Source organism: Diaporthe batatas, assembly GCF_019321695.1.
Source record: "Diaporthe batatas strain CRI 302-4 chromosome Unknown Contig00003, whole genome shotgun sequence".
Taxonomy (NCBI): domain Eukaryota; kingdom Fungi; phylum Ascomycota; class Sordariomycetes; order Diaporthales; family Diaporthaceae; genus Diaporthe; species Diaporthe batatas.
Window position 1 is genome coordinate 4388626 of NW_025408550.1, and position 21244 is coordinate 4409869.

The 21244-nt window shown below is 51.3% G+C and overlaps 4 protein-coding genes across 4 annotated transcripts; 3 read left to right on the top strand and 1 right to left on the bottom strand.

The window, feature by feature from the left end:
- The first annotated feature begins 518 nt into the window (after positions 1-518).
- On the top strand, positions 519-4784 carry KVR01_002304 (mannose-ethanolamine phosphotransferase MCD4). Its single transcript, XM_044792049.1, has 3 exons — positions 519-1015; positions 1092-3077; positions 3142-4784. Exons 1-3 carry the CDS (start codon positions 838-840, stop codon positions 3978-3980), a joined length of 3003 nt encoding a protein of 1000 aa, XP_044647319.1. The 5' UTR covers positions 519-837; the 3' UTR covers positions 3981-4784.
- Positions 4785-8822: 4038 nt separating this feature from the next.
- On the top strand, positions 8823-12544 carry KVR01_003182 (uncharacterized protein). Its single transcript, XM_044792022.1, has one exon. The coding sequence runs from the start codon at positions 9309-9311 to the stop codon at positions 10920-10922; it is 1614 nt and encodes a 537-aa protein (XP_044648197.1). The 5' UTR covers positions 8823-9308; the 3' UTR covers positions 10923-12544.
- A 306-nt stretch (positions 12545-12850) lies between these two features.
- On the top strand, positions 12851-17015 carry KVR01_003494 (uncharacterized protein; the record flags this gene model as incomplete). The annotated part of the gene is made up of 5 exons (XM_044787690.1): positions 12851-13581; positions 13973-14091; positions 14162-14327; positions 14422-16875; positions 16949-17015. The coding sequence occupies exons 1-5, from the start codon at positions 13277-13279 to the stop codon at positions 17013-17015; spliced, it is 3111 nt and encodes a 1036-aa protein (XP_044648509.1). The 5' UTR covers positions 12851-13276.
- A 300-nt stretch (positions 17016-17315) lies between these two features.
- Positions 17316-20861, bottom strand: KVR01_002534 (uncharacterized protein; the record flags this gene model as incomplete). Its single annotated transcript, XM_044785566.1, has 4 exons — positions 17316-18400; positions 18470-20611; positions 20671-20767; positions 20829-20861. 4 exons carry the CDS (start codon positions 20859-20861, stop codon positions 17316-17318), a joined length of 3357 nt encoding a protein of 1118 aa, XP_044647549.1.
- Positions 20862-21244: the final 383 nt, after the last annotated feature.

The window sequence follows — 21244 nt, forward strand, 5'->3', positions numbered from 1 at the left end:
CCATGCAGGCGGGCACTGTCCAGATTACCTGCATACCTACCTAGGCACCTAGGTAATGTAGTACCTGGGTACTTGGTTGAGTGCCTACACTTCCTTGTATTACTCAGTGTCGGTCTTTCTGAGCTTTAAAGCTGTCCCGGTGCGTTGTCGTTCAACGCAGCCTCCTTGCATCTGACCAGAGCACTGTGATGCTACGTGTCCCCCTGGGATATTTCCGTGCCACTACTCAGGTGCTTGAGTAGGTACCTACCTAGGTACCTACAAATGTGAATCCAAGGTTGAGTTGGGAGAGCCCCCTAAATCGTGAATCCAACAGTAACGTGCAGCTGTGCTTTTCGACTGGGTTGCTCCAGCAAGGTACCTACCCTAGGAGCAAGCCGGTAGCCATCCGGGTGCATGGCCCCTGCATTTTGTACAGGGTACTTGTACCTGCCCACTCAAGTAAGAGGTAGGTACCTCGACGTCCTACGTAAGAGCCTGAAGTGCCAATGCGACTCCATACTCCATACAAACATCGCGCTCATTTGAAATCCCCGAGCTGACCACGTCGTCTTCCTCCCGTGCTCAAAGCCCAACGCGGTCTGGAGCACTGTTTCTGCCGGGCCTTCATGCAGTAGTTGTGTTTTTGCTTGGTTGCAACAAACTTATGGAACAAGAGCGAGGATCCGATTGCTAGACCCTCCACAGCTCCACGAGCCAGCCACCTGCCGCGCCGGGGCCCGCGCCAGCTTGCACCACAACTCCAAGCTTGCAGGCTCGCGAGCCTGGCTCACGCCCTCGACATCTTCTGCTGCCGACACAGCGAGTGTAGCTGAGCTACACACGACAGAGCCTACCATGGCGCGCTTTCCCAGATTCAGATTCCTGGCCCTGGCCGTCATCTTCCACCTGATTTATATATACTCCATATTCGACATCTACTTTGTCAGCCCCGTCGTTTCCGGCATGCGCCTGTTCGCTCTCGAGCGTCCTGCACCCAGCAAGGCGCCCGCGGATCGATTGGTCCTCTTTGTCGGTATGCTCCCCTCGCCCCCTCCCTTCAAGGTCTCATTCAGCGCGTTCGATCACGGCTGACGCGCCTCTCAAACCAGGTGACGGTCTACGCGCCGACAAGGCCTTGCAGTCGCATCCTGAGCCCTATCCTGAGTCCGACGCCGACCTCGAGCCACGGCCTCTGGCGCCGTTTCTGAGGTCGCGCATCCTGGAACATGGAACCTTTGGCGTTTCCCACACCCGCGTTCCCACCGAGTCAAGGCCCGGACACGTGGCGCTTATTGCCGGCCTGTACGAGGATGTCTCGGCCGTAACCACCGGCTGGAAGTTGAATCCGGTCGACTTTGACAGCGTCTTCAACCGCAGTCAGCACACCTGGAGCTGGGGAAGCCCGGACATCCTACCAATGTTCGAGCATGGTGCTGTCCCAGGGCGGGTCGATGCCTACACATACGGTGCCGAGGCCGAGGACTACTCACAGGATGCACTCCATCTCGATCTCTGGGTGTTCGACCGGGTCAAGGCACTCTTCGAAGAGGCAGCCCAGAATAAGACCCTGAAGGCCGCCCTCAAAGAGGAGAAGATAGTTTTCTTCCTACATCTGCTCGGCCTAGACATGACAGGCCATTCCTACCGGCCATACTCCAAGGAGTACCTGCACAACATAAAGGTCGTCGACCAGGGGGTCAGGGAGATCACCGAGGTGATGGAAAAGTTCTACAATGATGACAGGACTGCGTATGTGTTCACTGCGGACCATGGCATGAGTGACTGGGGTAGCCATGGAGACGGCCATCCCAATAATACACGAACGCCCCTGATCGCATGGGGTTCTGGAGTCGCCAAGCCCGAGATCCACCCTGGAGCTGTTGCGCCGGGCCACGACGAATACTCGTCCGACTGGGACCTCGACGAGATCAGAAGACATGATGTCTCCCAAGCGGACGTTGCCGCGCTGATGGCATATCTCGCCGGGGTCCCGTACCCTGCAAACTCGGTTGGAGAATTACCGCTACCATACCTTGCCGCAGACATCAGTGAGAAAGCCGAGGCACTCTTGGTCAACGCGCAGGGCATCCTTGAGATGTACAGGGTCAAAGAGGAGAAGAAAAAGTCCTCCCAGCTGAGGTATCGGCCTTACCAGGCCCTCGGAGGTCTAGGCCACACGTCCGATGAACGTGTTGCCGCCATTCAGGATCTCATAAAGGATGGAAAGTACGAGGAAGCGATCGAGGAAACCGAGGCCCTGATACAGTTTGGGCTACAGGGCCTAAGGTACCTCCAAACCTACGACTGGCTCTTCTTGCGAGCTCTGATTACCATTGGATACATTGGATGGATGGTATATGCACTTGCCACTGTCGTCAACCTCCATGTCCTCCACGGAGAAGTCGAGCCTTCAAGGAACACCGTCTCTACGGCCATATCCTCGTCAGTCTATGTACTGATGGCTGCGTCCTTCATTGCATCCAAGTCGCCGATCACTTACTATGCGTACGCCCTCTTCCCCGTGTTCTTCTGGGAAGAAGCCTACGCTCGCCGCGAAAGTCTCACCCGAGGAGCTAAGATTATCTTTGGGAATACGCGACCAGTATCTCTTGTCCTCGGAGGTGTGACTTATGTTGCCATCATCCTCTCGTTGGCTGTGGGCTACATACATCGCGAGGTTTTGACCGTGCTTTTTGTTGTTGCAGCCTTCTGGCCACTTGCATCCGGCCTCTCATTTGTACAGAGTCGCCTGTCGCTTTCGCTGATCTGGTGCGTGTCATGCCTCTCGATGAGCAGCTTCACGCTCCTTCCTCCGGCCATGAAACAGGAGAACCTCAATACCATAGTCTTGGGCGGTGTGCTCATGATTGCAATCGGTCTTCTATATCTTGCATTCGAAGAAAGGGTGCTGTCGGATTTCTCAACAGCAGTGCCAAAAACAAAGCAACCGAGAAAGGAAGTCTCGCGGGCTCTTATTGGTGTCCAAGTGGGCTTGATTGCCTTAGCTGTGGTCGTTACTCGATCGAGTGTGCTCTCTCTGCAGGCAAAGCAGGGGCTGCCCCGTGGCAACCAAGTCGTCGGCTGGCTTGTTCTTAGTAGGTCTCGAAGACAACCGACTGAGCCGCAGTACCCAAGGCTGACCTCGTACCTCTCATCTAGTCACCTCGCTGATGATGCCTTTGGCGTACCGGTTCGAGTCGAACAACAATTACCTGCATCGACTCGTAGTCGTTTTCCTTACCTGCGCGCCGACCTTTGTAATTCTCACGATCTCCTATGAGGGCCTGTTCTACGTCGCATTCTGGGTCACTCTTCTGACCTGGGTGAGGCTCGAGTATGAGGTCTACACCCATTCGATTACCCGAGTCGAGGTCGCGGTTGACAGCAAATCAAGCGATGTCTCAAAGGAGACGAAGCAAGTGCCAGACAGGTTGCCAAATCCCTACCGTCCGCTGTCACTTTCTGACGCCCGAGTCGCCCTGTTCTTTTTTGTCTTCCTGCAATCCGCCTTCTTCTCCACCGGCAACGTCGCCTCTATATCGTCATTCAGCCTCGAAAGTGTGACGAGACTCATTCCCATCTTCGAACCGTTCTCACAAGGCGTACTGTTGATCTCGAAACTTATGATACCCTTTGCTTTGGTATCTGCTAATCTCGGCATACTGAACAAGAGGATTGGGGTTGCACCTTCAGCGCTATTTATGGTGGTGATGGCTATAAGTGATATATTGACCTTGTACTTCTTCTGGGTGGTCAAGGACGAAGGCTCGTGGTTGGAGATCGGAAGCACAATCTCCCACTTCGTCATCGCCAGTTTGTTGAGCGTGTTTGTGGCAGCATTAGAGGGAGTGTCGGCGTGGTTCATCCGTGGTGTCGAGATGGATGTTCCCGGAGTGTCGGGCTCTACAGCCACGAACGGCACGGCTGCTTCGGGCAATAAGACGCGGGCGAACGGGACGGGGACCGTGGCGGCAGCTGGAAAACCGTTCCAGGGGTAACAGAGAAGCCATGATATTCTTTCAAGCACCATGCTCGCCGGGCTGACTAGCTCATCGGGCTGCTCCGGAATGGGCCTGCGTGCCTGATCTCTTGTGGAATATAAAGGGCGAGGAGCACGACTCGGTCTCTGAGTTATCACAGTCCAGGCCAGCGTCCCCGCAGCGCTCTTCAAGCGTTCGCCGCGACAACATGGTCGTTGAGATGTGGAAACCAAAGGCCAGCGCATTTGCAGACTCCCGAAGCTACGAGTCCGAATCGCTCCACAGCTGCGGCCAAAAAAGAACGGATCCTGTCCGGCGATTGAGCTCATCTTGAAGAAAGGGGCCGGCCGTCTGGGTAAATACAATACCGTCCATAAGCCACCCACCAGGGCGTGGCATGGGACCGGACAAGTATTTTGTCCGAGGATTCCTTATGTAGCGCAAAATCCTGAGGATGTCCCCCCTGGTAACATGGTGTTCTTAACGTCGCGGCGCCCAAGACCCGCACCGCCTGTAACTAATCGGCAGCACAAATACGAGGACATCACGCCAGTCAACGACAGCGGGCACCACCCTCAATCTCCCGGTGTTACCCTGGCGGGCAAGGTATGCATCTGAAATAGTAGGCGGGCGCGGCGCCGTGCCTCGACTTGGGGTGGGGAATAATTCAATATTGAACTTGGAGCACCTGCGACAGACGCTTGCCCCTGATACCGTTATACCGTGATACCGCTGTCTCGGAAAAACGAGAGTTGGCCCCCCCCCTGCAAAATGCCCCCTATTCCTCGGCTAAACCAAAACTTTACTAGCAGGGTGGAAAACCCAACATTTTTACCAAGACATTTATATTAACCTTATTAACGCTAGCAACAAGTTATCTTTATTACTTAATTAAATAAAAGTAATGCCATACTAGTTTTATATAGTTAATTTAAGCTTGGCCTATAAAGGTGCATATAACCTACTTGCCTTGGCATAAAGTAATATTAGCCCAGCTAATATTATAAATAATATACTTTAACTAATTTATTAAGCCTAAACTATTTAATATTTGTTATATAAAACCTATTTAAAAAGTTAAATTATATGGTTTATTAATAAAAATATTATACCATTTAAATAGTTATATGTTTAGAAGCTAATTATTAAGGTAATTAAGGCCTGGCAAATTGCTTAGAAGTACTTATAGGTACCCTTAAAGACCGCTTAAAATAAGGCTGTTGTAGTAGATTAAGCGGTTTAAAGGGCGTGAGAGAATACTATTAAAGTTAATAATAAAGAGAATATATTTGGTAATAAGAAAAAAGAGGCTTTAAAAGGTGCTAATAATAAGGACCCCTTTGTTAATAAGGCGGGGTTTTTAGCAAATAATAATAGCAATAATATTAAGTACTTTAAAAGTTGCCTAGTTAACCCCTTAGTGCAAGTATGCCTAAATAAACTAGCCCTAACTTTATTTATTAAAATTTATGGCCTAAAAGCTAATACTATTTTTACTATATAATTTAAAAGACAAACTATTATATTAGGGGAGGAGAATAAAGGTTAAGGGATTTAGGGCTTTTTACTAAATTATATTAATTTATTTAAAAACTTAATTAAAAAAAAGTATAAAGATTATTTAAACGCAATTATTAAGCTAAGAGATATTTTTATTAAGGCTAGTTAGCTTATAGGCTAAAAGTTTTTAACTTTATAATTAAAAACTATAAGGAAAGATATTAGTAGGAAGATTAGAATGCTTAATTATAATAATATTATAGATATACTTTTTAGGTTCTAGGGACTTTTTTTTTTTTGGTTTTTATATAACTATAAGGTTATATTATTAATATAAAAGTTGCAAATACTTATATTATAAGGTAATTACTTAGCTGGGCACCTACTAGTTAAAGTCTTTTAGCCATTACTAGCTGTTTGGCAGGTAGTTGCTTTAAGGAACAATTTGCTAGCAATTAAGTGGGTAGCAAACCTAAATATGCCTAGTAGAAATTTAAACCCTAGAACTTCTTAACCTATATTAATAACTATTAGGTAAAAGGTTAAAATAAAGGTAGAAGTAAACTTTATATAAAAGAAGTATAAGTAACTAATAAGGATATAGCTATATTTTTTAAGTAATTATTATAAAGTTAATTATTACTATTAAAATAAGGGGGATTCCCTATAATAGTAGTATTTTATTAGGCGGGATAGCATATATATTAGCTTGTTTAATAGGAATTTAAGGGATTAATTTAATGTAATTATAGTAAATAATACTATGATTAGATGCCTACTAAAAGTCCTTTTTAATTGCTAGGCAGCTTAGATAAAGCTTGACAAGGAGGAGCCTAATAGTAATGGGGTTAGCTTTATCCCTTTTAAAAAGAAGTAGTGAAAGTAAAAGTAAAGGGAGAGTGGTATTAATATAATTGTTAATTTATTATTTAATATTAACTTGCTTGGGGTTAAATATAGCCAAGCAGCCTTAATAGGGCTGCTATTATTGCCACCACTATTAGCTTTTTTTTACGAGTTTAATGGGGCCCTGTTATTATTAGTAGCAATAATAATGGCGCCTAAAAGCCTATTATGAAGGTGGAGGCTGCTAGTTATCCTTTTATTATTGCCGCTATAAATAAAGGGGGATAAAATAGTTTTATATTAAGAGTTTATTATAAAAGCATTTTAGAAGTATTTTAAAAACTTGTTAAAAAGGGCTTAATTTAAGCAACTTATAAAAGTTATAAGGCATAAAAAGCTTAACCTTTATGGGCTTTATAGGAAGAAGGATATTTAGTTTAATAGGTATAATTTAGGGGCCATCTTATTAGTTAAAATGCTAGTTAAGCTATATTTAAAAGGGAAGGAGGACTTTACTAGTTTCTTTAATAGTAATAATAATAAGGAGGACTTACTATTATAATAGGGGCTATTAAATAGCCACTTAGTGGACCATTAAGTAGATATTAAAAGTATATATTTTATAAAGCCTATAAAGGTTGCCTAATTAACTAATTAGCTTTATTTAATATTAGGCCTTATAATTAGGTTAGCTACTTAATAAAAGGGTTAAAAGCCTACTAAAATAGTCCTTTATATTTAATAAAGTAGAGAAGTTATATAATAAGTTTTAAAAAACTTTTTAAGTAAGAGAAGCGGTAATTAGGCGTGTAGAAAGATATGGTTAATAATGGGAAGCAATTAAAGAGAAAAAAGTTAGTTATTTTAAGTAAATAAAGTAAATTAGGTGCTTAGCATTAGGTAATTAATTAATTAGGTGGATTTGCTTATAATTAATTTATTTACTTTAACCTTAACTACTAACCTAACTATTTAACTTGCAAATAATACTTTTCTATTTATATAACTACACTTAACTAAAACTTTATTAATTTTAGTTCTTATAATTTCTAATTAATACTATTATATTTGCCTTATTTTATACTTTTTTTTAATATTTGCATATAATAAAAATATTTTTAAATAGCCTTAGCTTTAAACCCAACCTTTTAGGTATAAAAGAATAAAAATTAAGTAAAATTCTTATTTAAATTATAGTTTAATAACTTATACTAGTATTAATAATATAAATAGCGCTTTAAGTTATTAAAATATGCCTTAATAGAATTAAAATTAGGGGAGTATAAAGGTAGATATTTGTACTTTATGCCTTTTATATTTATTACCTTAATTATTTCTATACTATGGTGCCATAAAGCGTTATCCATTATAAGGATTAATTTTAGGCCTAGGTATAGGTTTATTTTCGGTAAGATGCTCTTTATTAGCTACTGTAAAAAGTACTTTTTTATTATATAACCCTTATATACCGTAACGGCAAGTAAGCCGTTAGATGTAATTGCAGGGAGGATGTGAAGATAAGCCCCTCGCTTAAAGAGACTTTTAACTTGTGGAATATACCTAATAAGTGCCTAACCTATTCTCCTCACACCATTCTACTTGTTAAAACCAGACTTATTAATAAAGATAAACATTTTTATTATATGGCCTAGCTGGTATACCTATTAGAGGTGGTAGTTGCGAAGCTTCTTATTGCGCTAGCGGGCTAGTATATATATTTGTTTATTACTTTATATATAAGCTTTAAGGGTATTACCTATTATTTTTATAGTAATGTTAATTTAAAATTACTTGGTAAAAAAGCATTATATTTTATTAAGGTATAGGTTTAACTTATTAAATAAAAGATTTTTTAGCTTTTAGCCCATATAACCTATATATTAGTTAAGCTTTATAGACTTATTACAAGAAAGTAGGTTAATAAACCTTTAAAGTTTATTACTTTAGCTTAACCGCATTTAATAATAATAGTAATAGTATGTTTAGGGCAACTATATAAGTGGTGGCAACCCTTTAATGGTATTTTTAAATTATAGTATAGCTAACTTGAAACTTGGCTTATAGCTACTTGTTTGGTGGGGATAGATTAGAGCGTAAATAAAACTTTAATTGCTAGAGTTTACGGCTTAATAGGTAATGGCTTGCTATTATTAGCCTTTCTTTTTCCTCTTTTGGGGTGTAGGTGGCGTTAGGTATGGTGTCTTGTTGAAAATGTTGGGTTTTCCGCCCTATTAGCAAAGTTTTGGTTTAGCCGAGGAATAGGGGGCATTTTGCAGGGGGGGGGCCAACTCTCGTTTTTCCGAGACAGCGTGCGTAGCCGCACAGAATAATAGTGGAAACACTGAAGTCCACTAGTCCTCGAAGAGTATGGGTCTCAGCAGGAAGACTTGTTCATCAACATCGCCCCATCCCTTAACAATTTCGCTGCACGCGAACCGTATCTTGTAATTGTTTATCTGTTTCAAGGGTAGTATGCTTGTCCGATACTGGATCCAGATCCAGTGCTATGCACGATTTTGGACCGAAACCGAGACCCAGGACATTCGTTGTATCCAGATGCAGATACAGGGGGCAGGTCGAATCTCAATCGCGGCGCAGTTCAAGGGATAAGTGGGTGGGCCCAACCGGTCATCAAGACTCGATTGGGCAACATCATGTACATGGCAGCGAGGTGAGTGATGGGTCACCACTTGGACCTCAGGTGAAGGCCTCGGATCGTGGCCGACGCTGGCGTCAATATGAAGGCGCATTTCTGCTCGCGGGAAGACCCTCAGCGATTTCCTCAGCTTCTGTCCCTTTGCAGAATGCCATTGTGAAAGCAGAGGCACTCACTCGATCATTCAGTCTGGACCATAGTCACTCTTTGTTCTATTTTGTTTTCCCCGTCCAGACATTCCAATCATTAATCGACACTCCTTTTTGCAGCTTTCTTCTCCCAGTCATACAGCGTTATCTCTTGTCGATATATTTGTAGCATAATACCGTAATCCGCACTTCAAAATGGTTTCTCTCTCACAAACACTCTCCTTGCTTGCCGTTGGGGCTTTCCACGGTGCCCTGGCCCTGGATGCGGCAGGGTGGAGAAACCAGAGCATCTACCAGATCATCACAGATCGGTTTGCCAGGACAGATGGTTCGGCGCCACTCTGCGACGCCTCCCTGGGCACTGCCTGCGGAGGAACTTGGAAGGGTATCACCAACAAGCTCGACTATATTCAGAACCTTGGCGCCACTGCCGTTTGGATATCGCCCGTTGTTAAGAATGTCGAGGGCAACTTCGGCTTGTCTGGGGATGCCTACCACGGCTTTTGGACCGAGGACCTCTACTCGCTGAACGAGCACTTTGGCACAGAGGACGACCTGAAGGAGCTTGCCGACTCTCTGCACGCTCGCGGGATGTACTTGATGGTTGACATTGCGCCAAACCATATCGGTCTGCCCACGACGGCGGGGAACTACAGCAAATTCAACCCTTTCAACGATGCTAAATACTTTCACGACAAGTGCAGTATCCAGTGGAACAACCGCAAGTCTGAGCAGCTGTGCTGGCTCGAAGGCCTTCCCGACCTTCGCACCGAGGACGATGATGTCCGCAAGATCTATAGGGAATGGATCAAGGACCTCGTCTCGAAGTACTCGATTGACGGGTTCCGCGTCGACACAGCACTTGAAATCGAGCCTGAGTTCTGGACCGAGGGTGGCGTCAAGGACGCTGCCGGCGTGTTTCTCCTTGCTGAAATCAACCACAGCGCTCCTGAGACACTGGCCCCCTATCAAAAGTACCTCGATGGATACATGGATTTCAGCAGCTGGAACTGGTACGTGGAGGCGTTCCAGGCGGTCGATGCGGACCTTGCGGCCCTCTACACGGGCACCAACAAGCTCGCGGCCATGACCGAGATCGACCCCTCCCTGTTTGGCTCGTTCCTAGAGAACCACGACCAGGTCCGTTTTGCTTATCGCAACGGGGACGTGGCGCTGGCCAAGAACGCCATCTCGATCTCGATGCTTCGCGATGGAATCCCCATCGTCTACTACGGCCAGGAGAAACACTACGCGGGCGGCAACGTGCCAAATAACCGCGAGGCACTCTGGCTGGGCGCCGGCTACGACATCTACTCCGAGCTTTACGGCTGGATCCAACAGACCAACAAGATTCGAGCGCACGCGGCCCGGGGCAACCCCAAGTTCCTGACGGAGGAGCGCACGACGGCGCTCTTCTACGACGGCGACAGCACCAGCAACAGCAGCAGCGTCATCGCCTTCCGGAAGGGCCAGATGATCAGCATGTATACCAACGGAGGGAGCGCAGCTGTGAACAACGCCAGCTACGCCCTGGGCGCGGCCGTGACCGACTACGAGGCCGGCGAGGAGCTGATTGACGTGCTGAACTGCGAGTCCTTCACGGTGGACAGGGATGGACGCCTCAACGTGCAGATGCCAGCGGGCGGCCTGCCGCGTGTCTTTCTGCCTGCGGCGCAGACTGATGGCCTCTGTAATAATGTCGGAGCACCTGTGTCTGATGCTGCCGAGGTGGTCTCCGTGGACAAGAACATGGGAAGCAACAAGCGGTCTGCTCCGTTTGTGACGAGGAGGACTCTCCGGGCGAACTAGAGGAGAGGCGGTGGATGAAATCACTTGTACAGACACACGGAAACGTTTAATGCGGATGGAAATGAGTATTTTACTTCCTACACGTAAAGACAACTGGGGCTATTCATTCTGATATAAGACCCACACCAAGTAAATTGAGATCTAATAGAGTGCACAGACCTCACAACGAGCTATCGCCTGTCCCTGTAGTCCGGCATGATCATCTGTTATCGGCGGCTCGTTCCACTGTCTCTCTTACGGACAGAGCGTGTTGGCCGGTAATATCGCAGGGAATAGTATGGTTCGCATAGTATTCTTTGCAGATCTGCCGCGTCTCGGCTGTGCCCTATAAAATGTCGTTACCGCCCTGAAATGGCAAGGCCAGCATACACTCATTCTGGCATGGCTGGGAACCTTAAAAGAATGCCGATGTCACCAACGCGTGCAGCTGACCCAATTGTGTGGACATCTTTGCTGCTGCTGCACCAGTAAGGAACTTCCTGGCGGCTGAATAGGAAGCACCTCTGCGCCGAAACACCTAGGACGCCGACTCGATCGGGAAATGTAGGATGCCCAGACCTTGGGTCTAAGACTGTCAAGCCTCCGTGTTGACGTAGACGGAAGGCGAGCACACCCACGCCCACGCCCACCAGCCGTCGCGCGAGCTGGACCTCGGCATCACCACCAGCCCAGGATGGGAGCTCCAACAAGCCGCCGTGGGGAAGGCAGGGGGTGTGCTGCTCGACGCATGTGATGTGAAGCGGAGCTTCGGGGCTCGCAGCGCCGGGCCACCAGGACGGAAGTGTCGGGTTACCCCCCGCGCTTGCGCACGCGCAACGTGGCTGGCGGCGGAGCCAGGGCGAGCTCGAGGCCGGGGGAGTGGCGTTGGTGTTGTCTTGGGTTTCGTTCGTACTCGTTGTTGCCGCATCTGTTACTCTCTGGAGAAGCCTGCAATGCCTTGCATACAGCGTTGAGGTCTGCCGTGATCTGGGAGAAAAGCTGCAATACTCGTGCGCCGGCATTTGGGAGGGGTGGGCGATTGCCGCATCTGGCAGGCCTTGCGCTGTTTTCTGAGGCCTCGATGCCTGTGTTTGTTGGGGCGGGCTGCTCGGGCGCTGCAGTAGCAGTGCCTTTTATGGAGGATGTGCTTCTCAGTCAGGATTTGTGAAGGCGCTCCAGAGTCCTTGCGGCATGGTGATGCAGTTGTAGTTGTCGGCTTATGAGCAGCATCTGGGGCGGTACGTACTCAAGTATCTTTGTCCCCCGGGTCTTCCCCGGATTCCCCAGACTTTGGCTTGGGCCTGGACTGGGCCTGCAGAAGAGAAGCTTGGCTCCAAGCTCCCGCAGGAGGGTGTGGCTCGCTGCTAGTGCTGGGAGATTGCTTTGACCCGGCAGAGGCAGGTACTGCCCTCATCGACGTCGAAGGACCCGAATTCACACGACAGACGCCACAGACACACCTCAGGCACACAACGCACCCGAGGATGGGTGCAACGATGGTCCATGACGGGCAATGCCGGAGTGCACACAGATCGAGGGCCATGCGTGCGAGACGATGCGGTGGGTGCCTCAGGGACGGCGTGGATAAATAAGACGGAGACGGAGAGGCTGGGGCGTGTGCCGAGAGATCATTTGGTTCCAACTGTTGCTGTTTCTCTTGCCGTTGTAGCGTTTTGCGGCACGCACAGCGCAGCCATACCACGCCTTCAGCAGCTCTCTTGTCGGCCCAGCTGGGAGCAGACGATATGTCTATGGCTTGATGCCATTGGAGGAGCTACGACCTACTGTGTACTGGGGACCTAGTAATAGGTACCTACCTGCCCGGGTACCCTGAGCTGGTGGGCTGTTTGGGTACGTGGGTACTGGTGTGGGTTCAGCGCAATACTCCGTACCTGCCCACTGCCCGCTTGCCCCTGCACGCCTGGGATCTGCGGAGGCCCGGTTCATCTAAAAATCCCGACTTTTGAAACGTTCGATCTGCCCAGCTGTCTACCGGGGCGCCGCCTACAGCACTGCCCTTGTCCTGTGCCCAGCGCGACCAGTGCCAGACAATTAATTGCATGCGCCTGGCCGCCAGCTTGCGCCCGCTGCCGGTTCCGAGGGTCGACGTGCCACAGTACACAGTACTGCTCTACCTGGGTACGCTGCCCCCAAAAACGACCTGCCCGGTGCGCCCGACCGCCCACCCGACAGTGTTGGAACCATCCCGCCCGACTCAATTCTGCCCACTCCCAGCCTGCCATTGTCCCGACCGGAGACACACCTTGTCGCGCCTGAGAATGGACCTTGGCCAACGAACTGTCTGACCCGGCTCCCTCACCTTGAACGCGCCGTCGTCGTTGCCGTGAGACGTAGTCCCGACGACGCCCTGGAACATGGACCAGCCTTCCCTCGAGCTGCAGCAGCAGCAGACGCAGCAGCAGACGCAGCAGCAGACGCAGACGCAGACGCAGACGCAGACGCAGGCCGACAATCACCACCAACAGCAATCGCAACCACAGCCCCAGTCCCAGCCCCAGTCCCAGGATCAGTCACCACCTGCGAACCAAGACGGACGAAGCAGCAGCGGTGCCACGCCGACAGCATCCGCAGGAGGAGGACCAGGAGCAGCAGCAGCAGGAGGAGGAGGGAAGGGCAGTGCCGCGGCTGCGGCCGCCGCGAATGCTCTGAGCTTCAGGAGGTGAGGAGACCGTTGACGACGTGCCGAGAAGAGGTTGGACTCGAGCTCGAGCTTTGGGTTGACGATAAGGACTTGAGCTGACTCGCCGTGCTTTGACCAAAGGCAACGGGCATCTCGTGCTTGTGAGGTGAGTCGTTGGTTCTAATTTTGTCATGTTTGGGATATCTCTCCTGCCCCCCTCCGCCCACTCGTTCGCCCACCCGCCGATTACATTGCAGCTCCTCGGCTGAGGTGGGCGGGCTGCTCTGCATGCCTCGGTAACTCTGTCTGTATCCCACCTCCGCCGGCCGCCTCGCCCTCGCGACGCCGAACAACCAATTGATCTGCCACCTTCATTGATGACAATCTCGCCATCAGGCTGTCTCGCTGACCGTTCTTCTTGCCAACATAGACCTGTCATGCGTACGTCAACCCCATCGTCGACAGACATCCCCTGGGCCAAGCTACCCAGGGCCCCGGGCAGCCGAGGTCCAGATCCCCGGCCTGAGACAGCTTCGCGATGGAATGCCCGTCAACCCCGCTCCCCGGCACAAGCCGAGCACGACAACATCGAGTGACTCCGGTGGCTGCGGGTGTTGAGGTGACTTGGCTGACACACCCTCGTTGAACAGGAGGAAAGTTCGCTGCGATGCCGCCTCTCTGGGCGTACCCTGCACCAACTGCGTCGCCTTCCAGATCGAGTGCAAGATTCCCACGCCCAAGAGGAAAAAGACCCAGACCGCCTCCACCACTAGGGACTCGGATAGGTACATATTGCGCGACCAGCCAAACCCTATTGCTCCCATTTCGATTTCGATTTCGATTTCTCAAAGAGCGCAGGTGCTGATCAGTCTTGCCCAGTGAACGAGGCGATGGCCCAGAGGAACAGTCTCCACGCCCTGGCACAGGAACGGCCACGTTCAACACCAGGCCACCCGCCGTATATCACACTTCAGAAGGTACACCAACGACCACCATGACGGCGGCACAGACCCACAAGGAGGAGATCGACAACAATACTTATGTAAACCTAGTCATGAAACCAAAGTTCATCCGTGCCCCCATCACCGAAGCCGGCCGTGTTGCCTACCTGGGAGAGTCCTCCAACCTGACCTTGCTTGTCAACGACCGGCAAGGAGCCGCGGATGTCGTCCATTACCCCCTGCCCGAGAACGTCCGAGGCTCCAGGGCGAGGCTGACCGAGCTGGACAACGTCGAGATCGATATACTTCACCAACGTGGTGCATTCTTGCTCCCTCCCCGCTCCCTCTGCGACGAGCTGATCGACTCGTATTTCAAATGGATACACCCCATCGTGCCTGTCATCAACCGCACCAGGTTCATGAGACAGTACGGGGACCCCAAGAACCCACCCTCGCTGTTGCTCCTCCAGGCCATCCTGCTTGCCGGATCCCGTGTCTGCAACAACCCGCAGCTCATGGACGCAAATGGGTCCACAACCCCTGCTGCACTGACCTTCTACAAGAGGGCCAAGGCACTCTATGACGCCAGTTATGAAGATGACAGGATGACTATAGTCCAATCGTTGCTGCTGATGGGTTGGTACTGGGAAGGCCCCGAGGATGTCACCAAGAACGTCTTTTACTGGAGCCGCGTCGCCACAATCGTGGCACAGGGGTCCGGCATGCACCGCAGTGTTGAGGGTTCCCAGCTCAGCCGGGCTGACAAGAGACTCTGGAAGAGGATCTGGTGGACACTCTTCACCCGAGATAGATCCGTCGCTGTGGCCCTCGGGCGACCCGTTCACATCAACCTGGACGACTCAGACGTGGAAATGCTGACAGAGGACGATTTTATCGAGGACGAAGACGGCCGCCCGAGCGAGTATCCCCCGGATCCGATCCACGTCCATTTCTTCCTACAGTATGTCAAGCTCTGCGAGATCATGGGGCTTGTGCTATCACAGCAGTACTCGGTGGCGGCGAAGGGACGTCAACGAAACCCCATCGATCTCACCCACAGCGACATGGCGCTGGCCGATTGGCTCCAAAACTGCCCAAAGGTGGTTTACTGGGAAATGCCGCGACACCACTTCTGGTCTGCCTTGCTACATTCGAATTATTATACGACGCTCTGTTTGCTACATAGGGCACATATGCCCCCGGGCGGGGGCTCCTCGCGGTTTCCGGAAGATGCGGCATATCCGTCCAGGAATATCGCTTTCCAGGCGGCGGCCATGATCACGTCGATCATAGAAAATCTTTCGGCTCATGACGAGCTTCGTTACTGCCCGGCGTTTATCGTTTACAGTTTGTTCTCGGCTCTCATCATGCATGTGTACCAGATGCGGTCACCTATCCCCTCGATTCAGCAGGTCACTCAGGACCGGATCAGGACGTGCATGGTGGCCCTGAAGGATGTCTCGCGGGTGTGGTTGGTTGGGAAAATGGTGTCGACGCTTTTTGAAGCCATTCTTGGGAATAGGACCCTTGAGGAGAGGCTCCAGAAGGCCGCTGGAAAGCGACATAGCAAGTTTCAGAGGAGCATGCAGCAACTGGAGCAACACGCTCAAGATCAGCAGCAACATCACCAACAACAAATGAGGGAGTCGGCAAAGCGCAAGTACGACGACATGGCCATAGACTTCAGCGTCTCCACGCCAACACCTCAGGAGTCATATGAGCGCTCCAGGCCTCAGACACCAAGTCAAACCACAAAGAACGAGCACAGCCACCCGATGGGACCTCCCCAGATCACATCCCCTGGCGGCACCAGGCAGAACAACATGGACGCGTTCATGGGCGGAACGGCTTCACGGCCACAGACCAGACCTGCGACTCCGTTCAACCCATCCTTTTCTGTGCCGACTACCCCTCCAGACCTCTATCTTGTGACGCGAAACTCCCCGAATCTGTCGCAAGCCGTATGGGAGAACTTCCAGCCAGACCAGCTGTTTCCTGAGAGTGCAAGCATGCCTCTCTTCCCACACCTTTCTCCGACCCAGACACATCAGAACCTCGACCCCAACTTGATGGCACCACAGATGCAACAGGGCAGACAGGGGCAGCAAGCCGCCCCCCTGCAATTTGGCGGCCACCAACAGCAGCATGGCATGCTCAACAGCACGAGCAAGGGCAACAGCCCCGTGCAGCAGCACAACTCAAGCTTCCTGCAGCCCGGCCTCGCTGGGTTTCCTGGCCAGCAGGGTGGGTCTGGCCAACAACAACAGAACCAAAATGCTATGTGGAATACTGGATTCGACTCGGCCCTGCCAGACGGCCAGAGCCCGGATAGCTGGAGCACAGGGAGCGCCCAGGGAGCACCGGTGCCAAGTACACTAAACGTTGAAGACTGGTAAGTCCACAAGGGACCTCCGCTGTTGCTACCGCACTACTTGACGGTGCCCTCACTGACTGTCATCCTTTAGGCTTCAATTTTTTGGCATCAATGGCGATCAAGTAAGCCAGCTCAATCTTGACATGCCGTCGATGTGATTGGCTGCGGACGAATCCTCAACGACAAGCGTTACAAGACCCAGCCTGGCGGCCCCATTTTGGCACAATTCTGTCTCATCATGAGTGCGGGTTGTACATTTTGCATCAAGACATGGCTATCAAAATCGCGTGGCTAGCTCGCTTCAATAATGCAAATATCATCACGGCATCGTCAAGGAGACTCTTGTGGCCGTGGTCCGTCGGTACATCTTGGGTAATAAAAATGCGATTCCCGAACCTAGTCCGTCGTAAACGAAAAATCATCCGCGCCTGCTACGCCTTTCTCCAGAAGCCCCAAGCTCACTGCCCCCTCAGTCTGCTCACATAGCCAGCCCAATCAGTGCTCCGGCCCCCGGCGCCATCGCCATGGTCGCCCTCAGCCCATCCTCTCTGATCCCATGCCGCCCCCAGGGCACACAGATGCCGCATCGTAGGCCGCCCGTGCGGACAGTTCCAGGGCTTCTCCATCTCTCCCATGTGCCGAACGACCTTCTCCATCTGGCGGTGCGACAGCGCCTTGCCGATCATGATGCTACTTCGGCACGCGCGCATCGCGAACATCTTCCTCACCTTGGATGGCCGGGGGATGTATCTCCTCGGTGCGGTTGGGCTGACGCGGTGGTCCGCATCTCCAGTAGACGTGTCACCCTCACCGTTGTCGTGATCCGCAGGAGGAGGAGGAGGCGACGACGTGGTCGCCGGGCTCTCCCCGAGCAGGGAGATCAGCTCCTCGAGGTCGGCCAGGGAGAAAGTCGTCTCCCTGCTGAGCGGAAGGCTGAGGAGCTGGCACCGCGACCCGACGGGCTCGTCGCCCGATGTGTCAGTCTCGACCTGGAATCCGTTCGCCTCCAGCGCCGCGCGGTTCTCGAGGACGATCTCTTCCTCGACGGCCGTGAGCTCGAGGGGCTTGGGCCGCACAAGCCGCTGCGACTGGACGGTCGTCGTGGTTTGTAGGCGCTCAAAGTTGAACTTCTCGTCCGATGCGTGCTGGTCAATGATGAACAGCTCGTCGTCGTCCCCTTGAATATTCGGTCGGGCGGCCCCTGTGCTTGTGCTAGGTGTCGCCGAAGACGTGCCGGGTCGCACCGCCAGGATGAAGCCCAGGTTGAACTGTCCCACAATCTTCATCTTGGCGAAGTCCCCTTTGTGGATGGCGAGTGAGAGCTTGTCTTCTGCCACCTGCGTCCGGGCTTCAAGGCCAGATTCCACATCCTCGGAGGTTTCAGCTTTGCTTGCGGACGCGAAGTCACGCATCGGATATTCCCGTGAGTCCAGACGCCTTTGAAGACAGTCCACGTCGACATGGAGCCGTTGAAGGAGCGCTTGCGTGGAATGTTTGTTCTTCCCACCCCCTTTGAGAAATGCCTGAGTCCTCTTCTGGTTTTCTTCGCTAGGCTTAGGATTGACCTCTTTAGCGGCAGTGAGGGCATCTTGCTGTTCCGATTCTCCCCTACCTTTGACCTCGTCCTCTTCGAGGTACTCTCCGTCATGTTCATCACGCGCTTCTTCATCTGCTTCGTGAGCAGGCGATGCCAAAGACTCATCACCATCCTCGTCCTGATCCACGAACAATGCAGAGGACGCTGAGACCGCGCTGTCATCGTCTTCACCAGTTCCCCGATCAGATACAGTTTCTACTTCAGAAGCACTATTGTCTTCGCTCTCGCCTTCACCCTCGTCCTCGCCTACCTCATCGACCTCGTCGAGCTCGTCGACCTCTGAGGTATTCGATTCCTCGGGGTGTAGGCTTTGTCTGCCCTTAGATAGATTCTGTGAAGCAGAAGCGGCAGAAAACATCTGTGTCAGGCGTCCGCCGAAGGAAGGCAAGGGTGCCGCTGCTTGAGGGGCCTTCAGAGCCGTGGATTGGACATCGTGTTGTGCCGCTCCTTCATCTAACCTTGGCTTTTTGGCAGAAGATCCGATGACGCTTGTGACCGACTGTTCGCCGACTGTGATTGTCGCGACCTCCTGTGACGGTCGCTTCGGCGGCCTCGAGGCGGACACATCGAGCGGCGCATTGTCTGCGGGCTTGTTTGGCTTCGCAATGGCTGCAATAAGTGGCTCGTCGGGGGCCTGGTCATAGGGTGGTTCGTCTCGTAGAGACTCCGGGAGGAAAGAACGCTTCATACGGGCCAATCGGCTCAGGAACGTCTCATTCTCGCCTTCATCAATATCGGCGGAACGGACTTGCTCGTCTGTCGGCTCCAGTTGTATCACTTCGGCAGGCTTGTCTGAAGTCTCCGGGGCGTCACTTGACCCGTCTCCTGAATCCGCATTGCTTGCTCGCTCGAGGACTGTCTCACTCGGTTTAACCTTTGCGGCCGGGGCTGGTCCTGACCTGGCTTCCTCCTGTGAAGCCAGCTTCCTGTCCAGCCACCGTGTCATGGGGTTTGTTTGTGCGTCTCTCGAGAGAGCTTTAGCTGAAGCCAGATTCTTCATCCGACGGGCTCCCGAGATGTCCTGTTCCTCGTCTGATATCCTGGAGACCTCCTCCTCCTGCCGAGTAAGAGGAGATCCGCCCACATCGCCCGCCGTGTCACATCTATCGGCCAAGTCTCGTTCGGGGCTATTCGTATCATGGCGAGGCACTGTCAACTTTTTGAAGGGCGGGATTTTAGACGTCGCAACCTGTGACACCGGCATTTTGTACTCCTGCTTCTCAAAGAGCTCAATCAGCGACTCTCTAAGGTGGTCGAGCATTCGACCCTGGTCATGTAAGAGGATAGTCCTCTTGTCGGGGCTGACATTGACATCGTAGAGGTGTGTGTCCAACTGTATGTCGGCGAAGATGAAGGGCGACTGAGTCGAGTTATACGACCTGTACACTTCGTTGAAGACTTTGGCGAACTGTGGTAGCCCGCAAGGTCGACTGTTGACATAAAACATCTGTCGGTCCGGAGTTTGCCTTCCTTCGCCGTGGAGCGGCCGTGACACATGGCCTCGGACAAGGACCTCGTGATGGTCGCCATCCTTTGGCGCACTCCACTTCTGGCTCAGGCCGCTCGTGGGCTGCAAGTCGAGTTTCAGGTCCAGGACAACCAAAGCAGCCATGGTCTTGGCCCCAAAGATGTTGATTATGTTTTCTCTGGTGGTCTTGTTTGCCTTTGTAGAGAAGAGGACGACCCGTTTTCCCTTGTTAGGCTGTTGAGAGACTGTGAATTTGACCCCGGTTTGGATACAGGCGTACTGGTTGAGCAGATTGATGACCTTGCCCCATTCTCGCTTGATATTCCGTTCCAGCTCTCTGCGCCGTACCGGCAGGGTGTTGAACAGGTTCTCGACAGAGACTGTTGTGCCCTTCTGGGCAGCAACAATGCTGGTGGACTTGAGCCTGCCCGAAGTTTCAAATTCCAGCCTGGATCCCCTTGGCGCATCGGACTGAAGACAAGTGACAACGGTGAATTTAGACAAGGCACAGAGCGAAGAGAGAGCCTCGCCACGGAAGCCAAAAGTCTCTAGTGTGCTCAAATCCGAGTAAGTCGACAGCTTTGACGTGAAGTGTTTCAGAGCCAGAGACTCGTGGTTCTCCGGCGAAATGCCTGTGCCATTATCCTGGACTTCAATCAAGTCGAGGCCCTGGTTCTTAAACCGGACATCTGTTTACGGGTTTCATTTAGTATCACACAAGGCACACGGAATGGCTCAAAATGCCTACCGATGCTCGTTGCGCCGGCGTCGAGGCCATTCTCAACCAACTCTTTTACGACTGAACACAAGTCGACAATGACCTGACCGGATTGGATCTGGTGGACCTGAGACGGGGAAGAGAGGATGTCAGCTGATGGTCCCAGTTCGAAAGACCACGGCACTGACAGAGCTGGCCTCGATGGCCCTGATGGTCGCCATTGTCTCGGCGAGAGGAGGCCTGCTCAGCCAACAGGCTTCCGAGGATGACGACCCAGTATGCAGCGAGTTGCCTTGATCATCCCGGCGCAGGATTACAATATTGTGCAGCAGAGAGTCTCAGATGGATGGGGGAAACATGTCGATAAGAAACCAGAAATTACGCATCACAATGCCCACAACGGCCAAGTTGCCTTGATAATGGCCTCGGATGAGCCGAACGAGAAGCACGCGTTTGGTCGCGTCTCAGCTTACATAATCCACGAGCCAGTCCGGTCTCGACCATGATTTATTAGCCAGGGCCCTGCTGCTGCTGCTGCTGCTGTTGAAAAGTCAGAACGAGTCCATCACCGAAGGCTGTCTGCTACATCTTGCATCTTGCACGC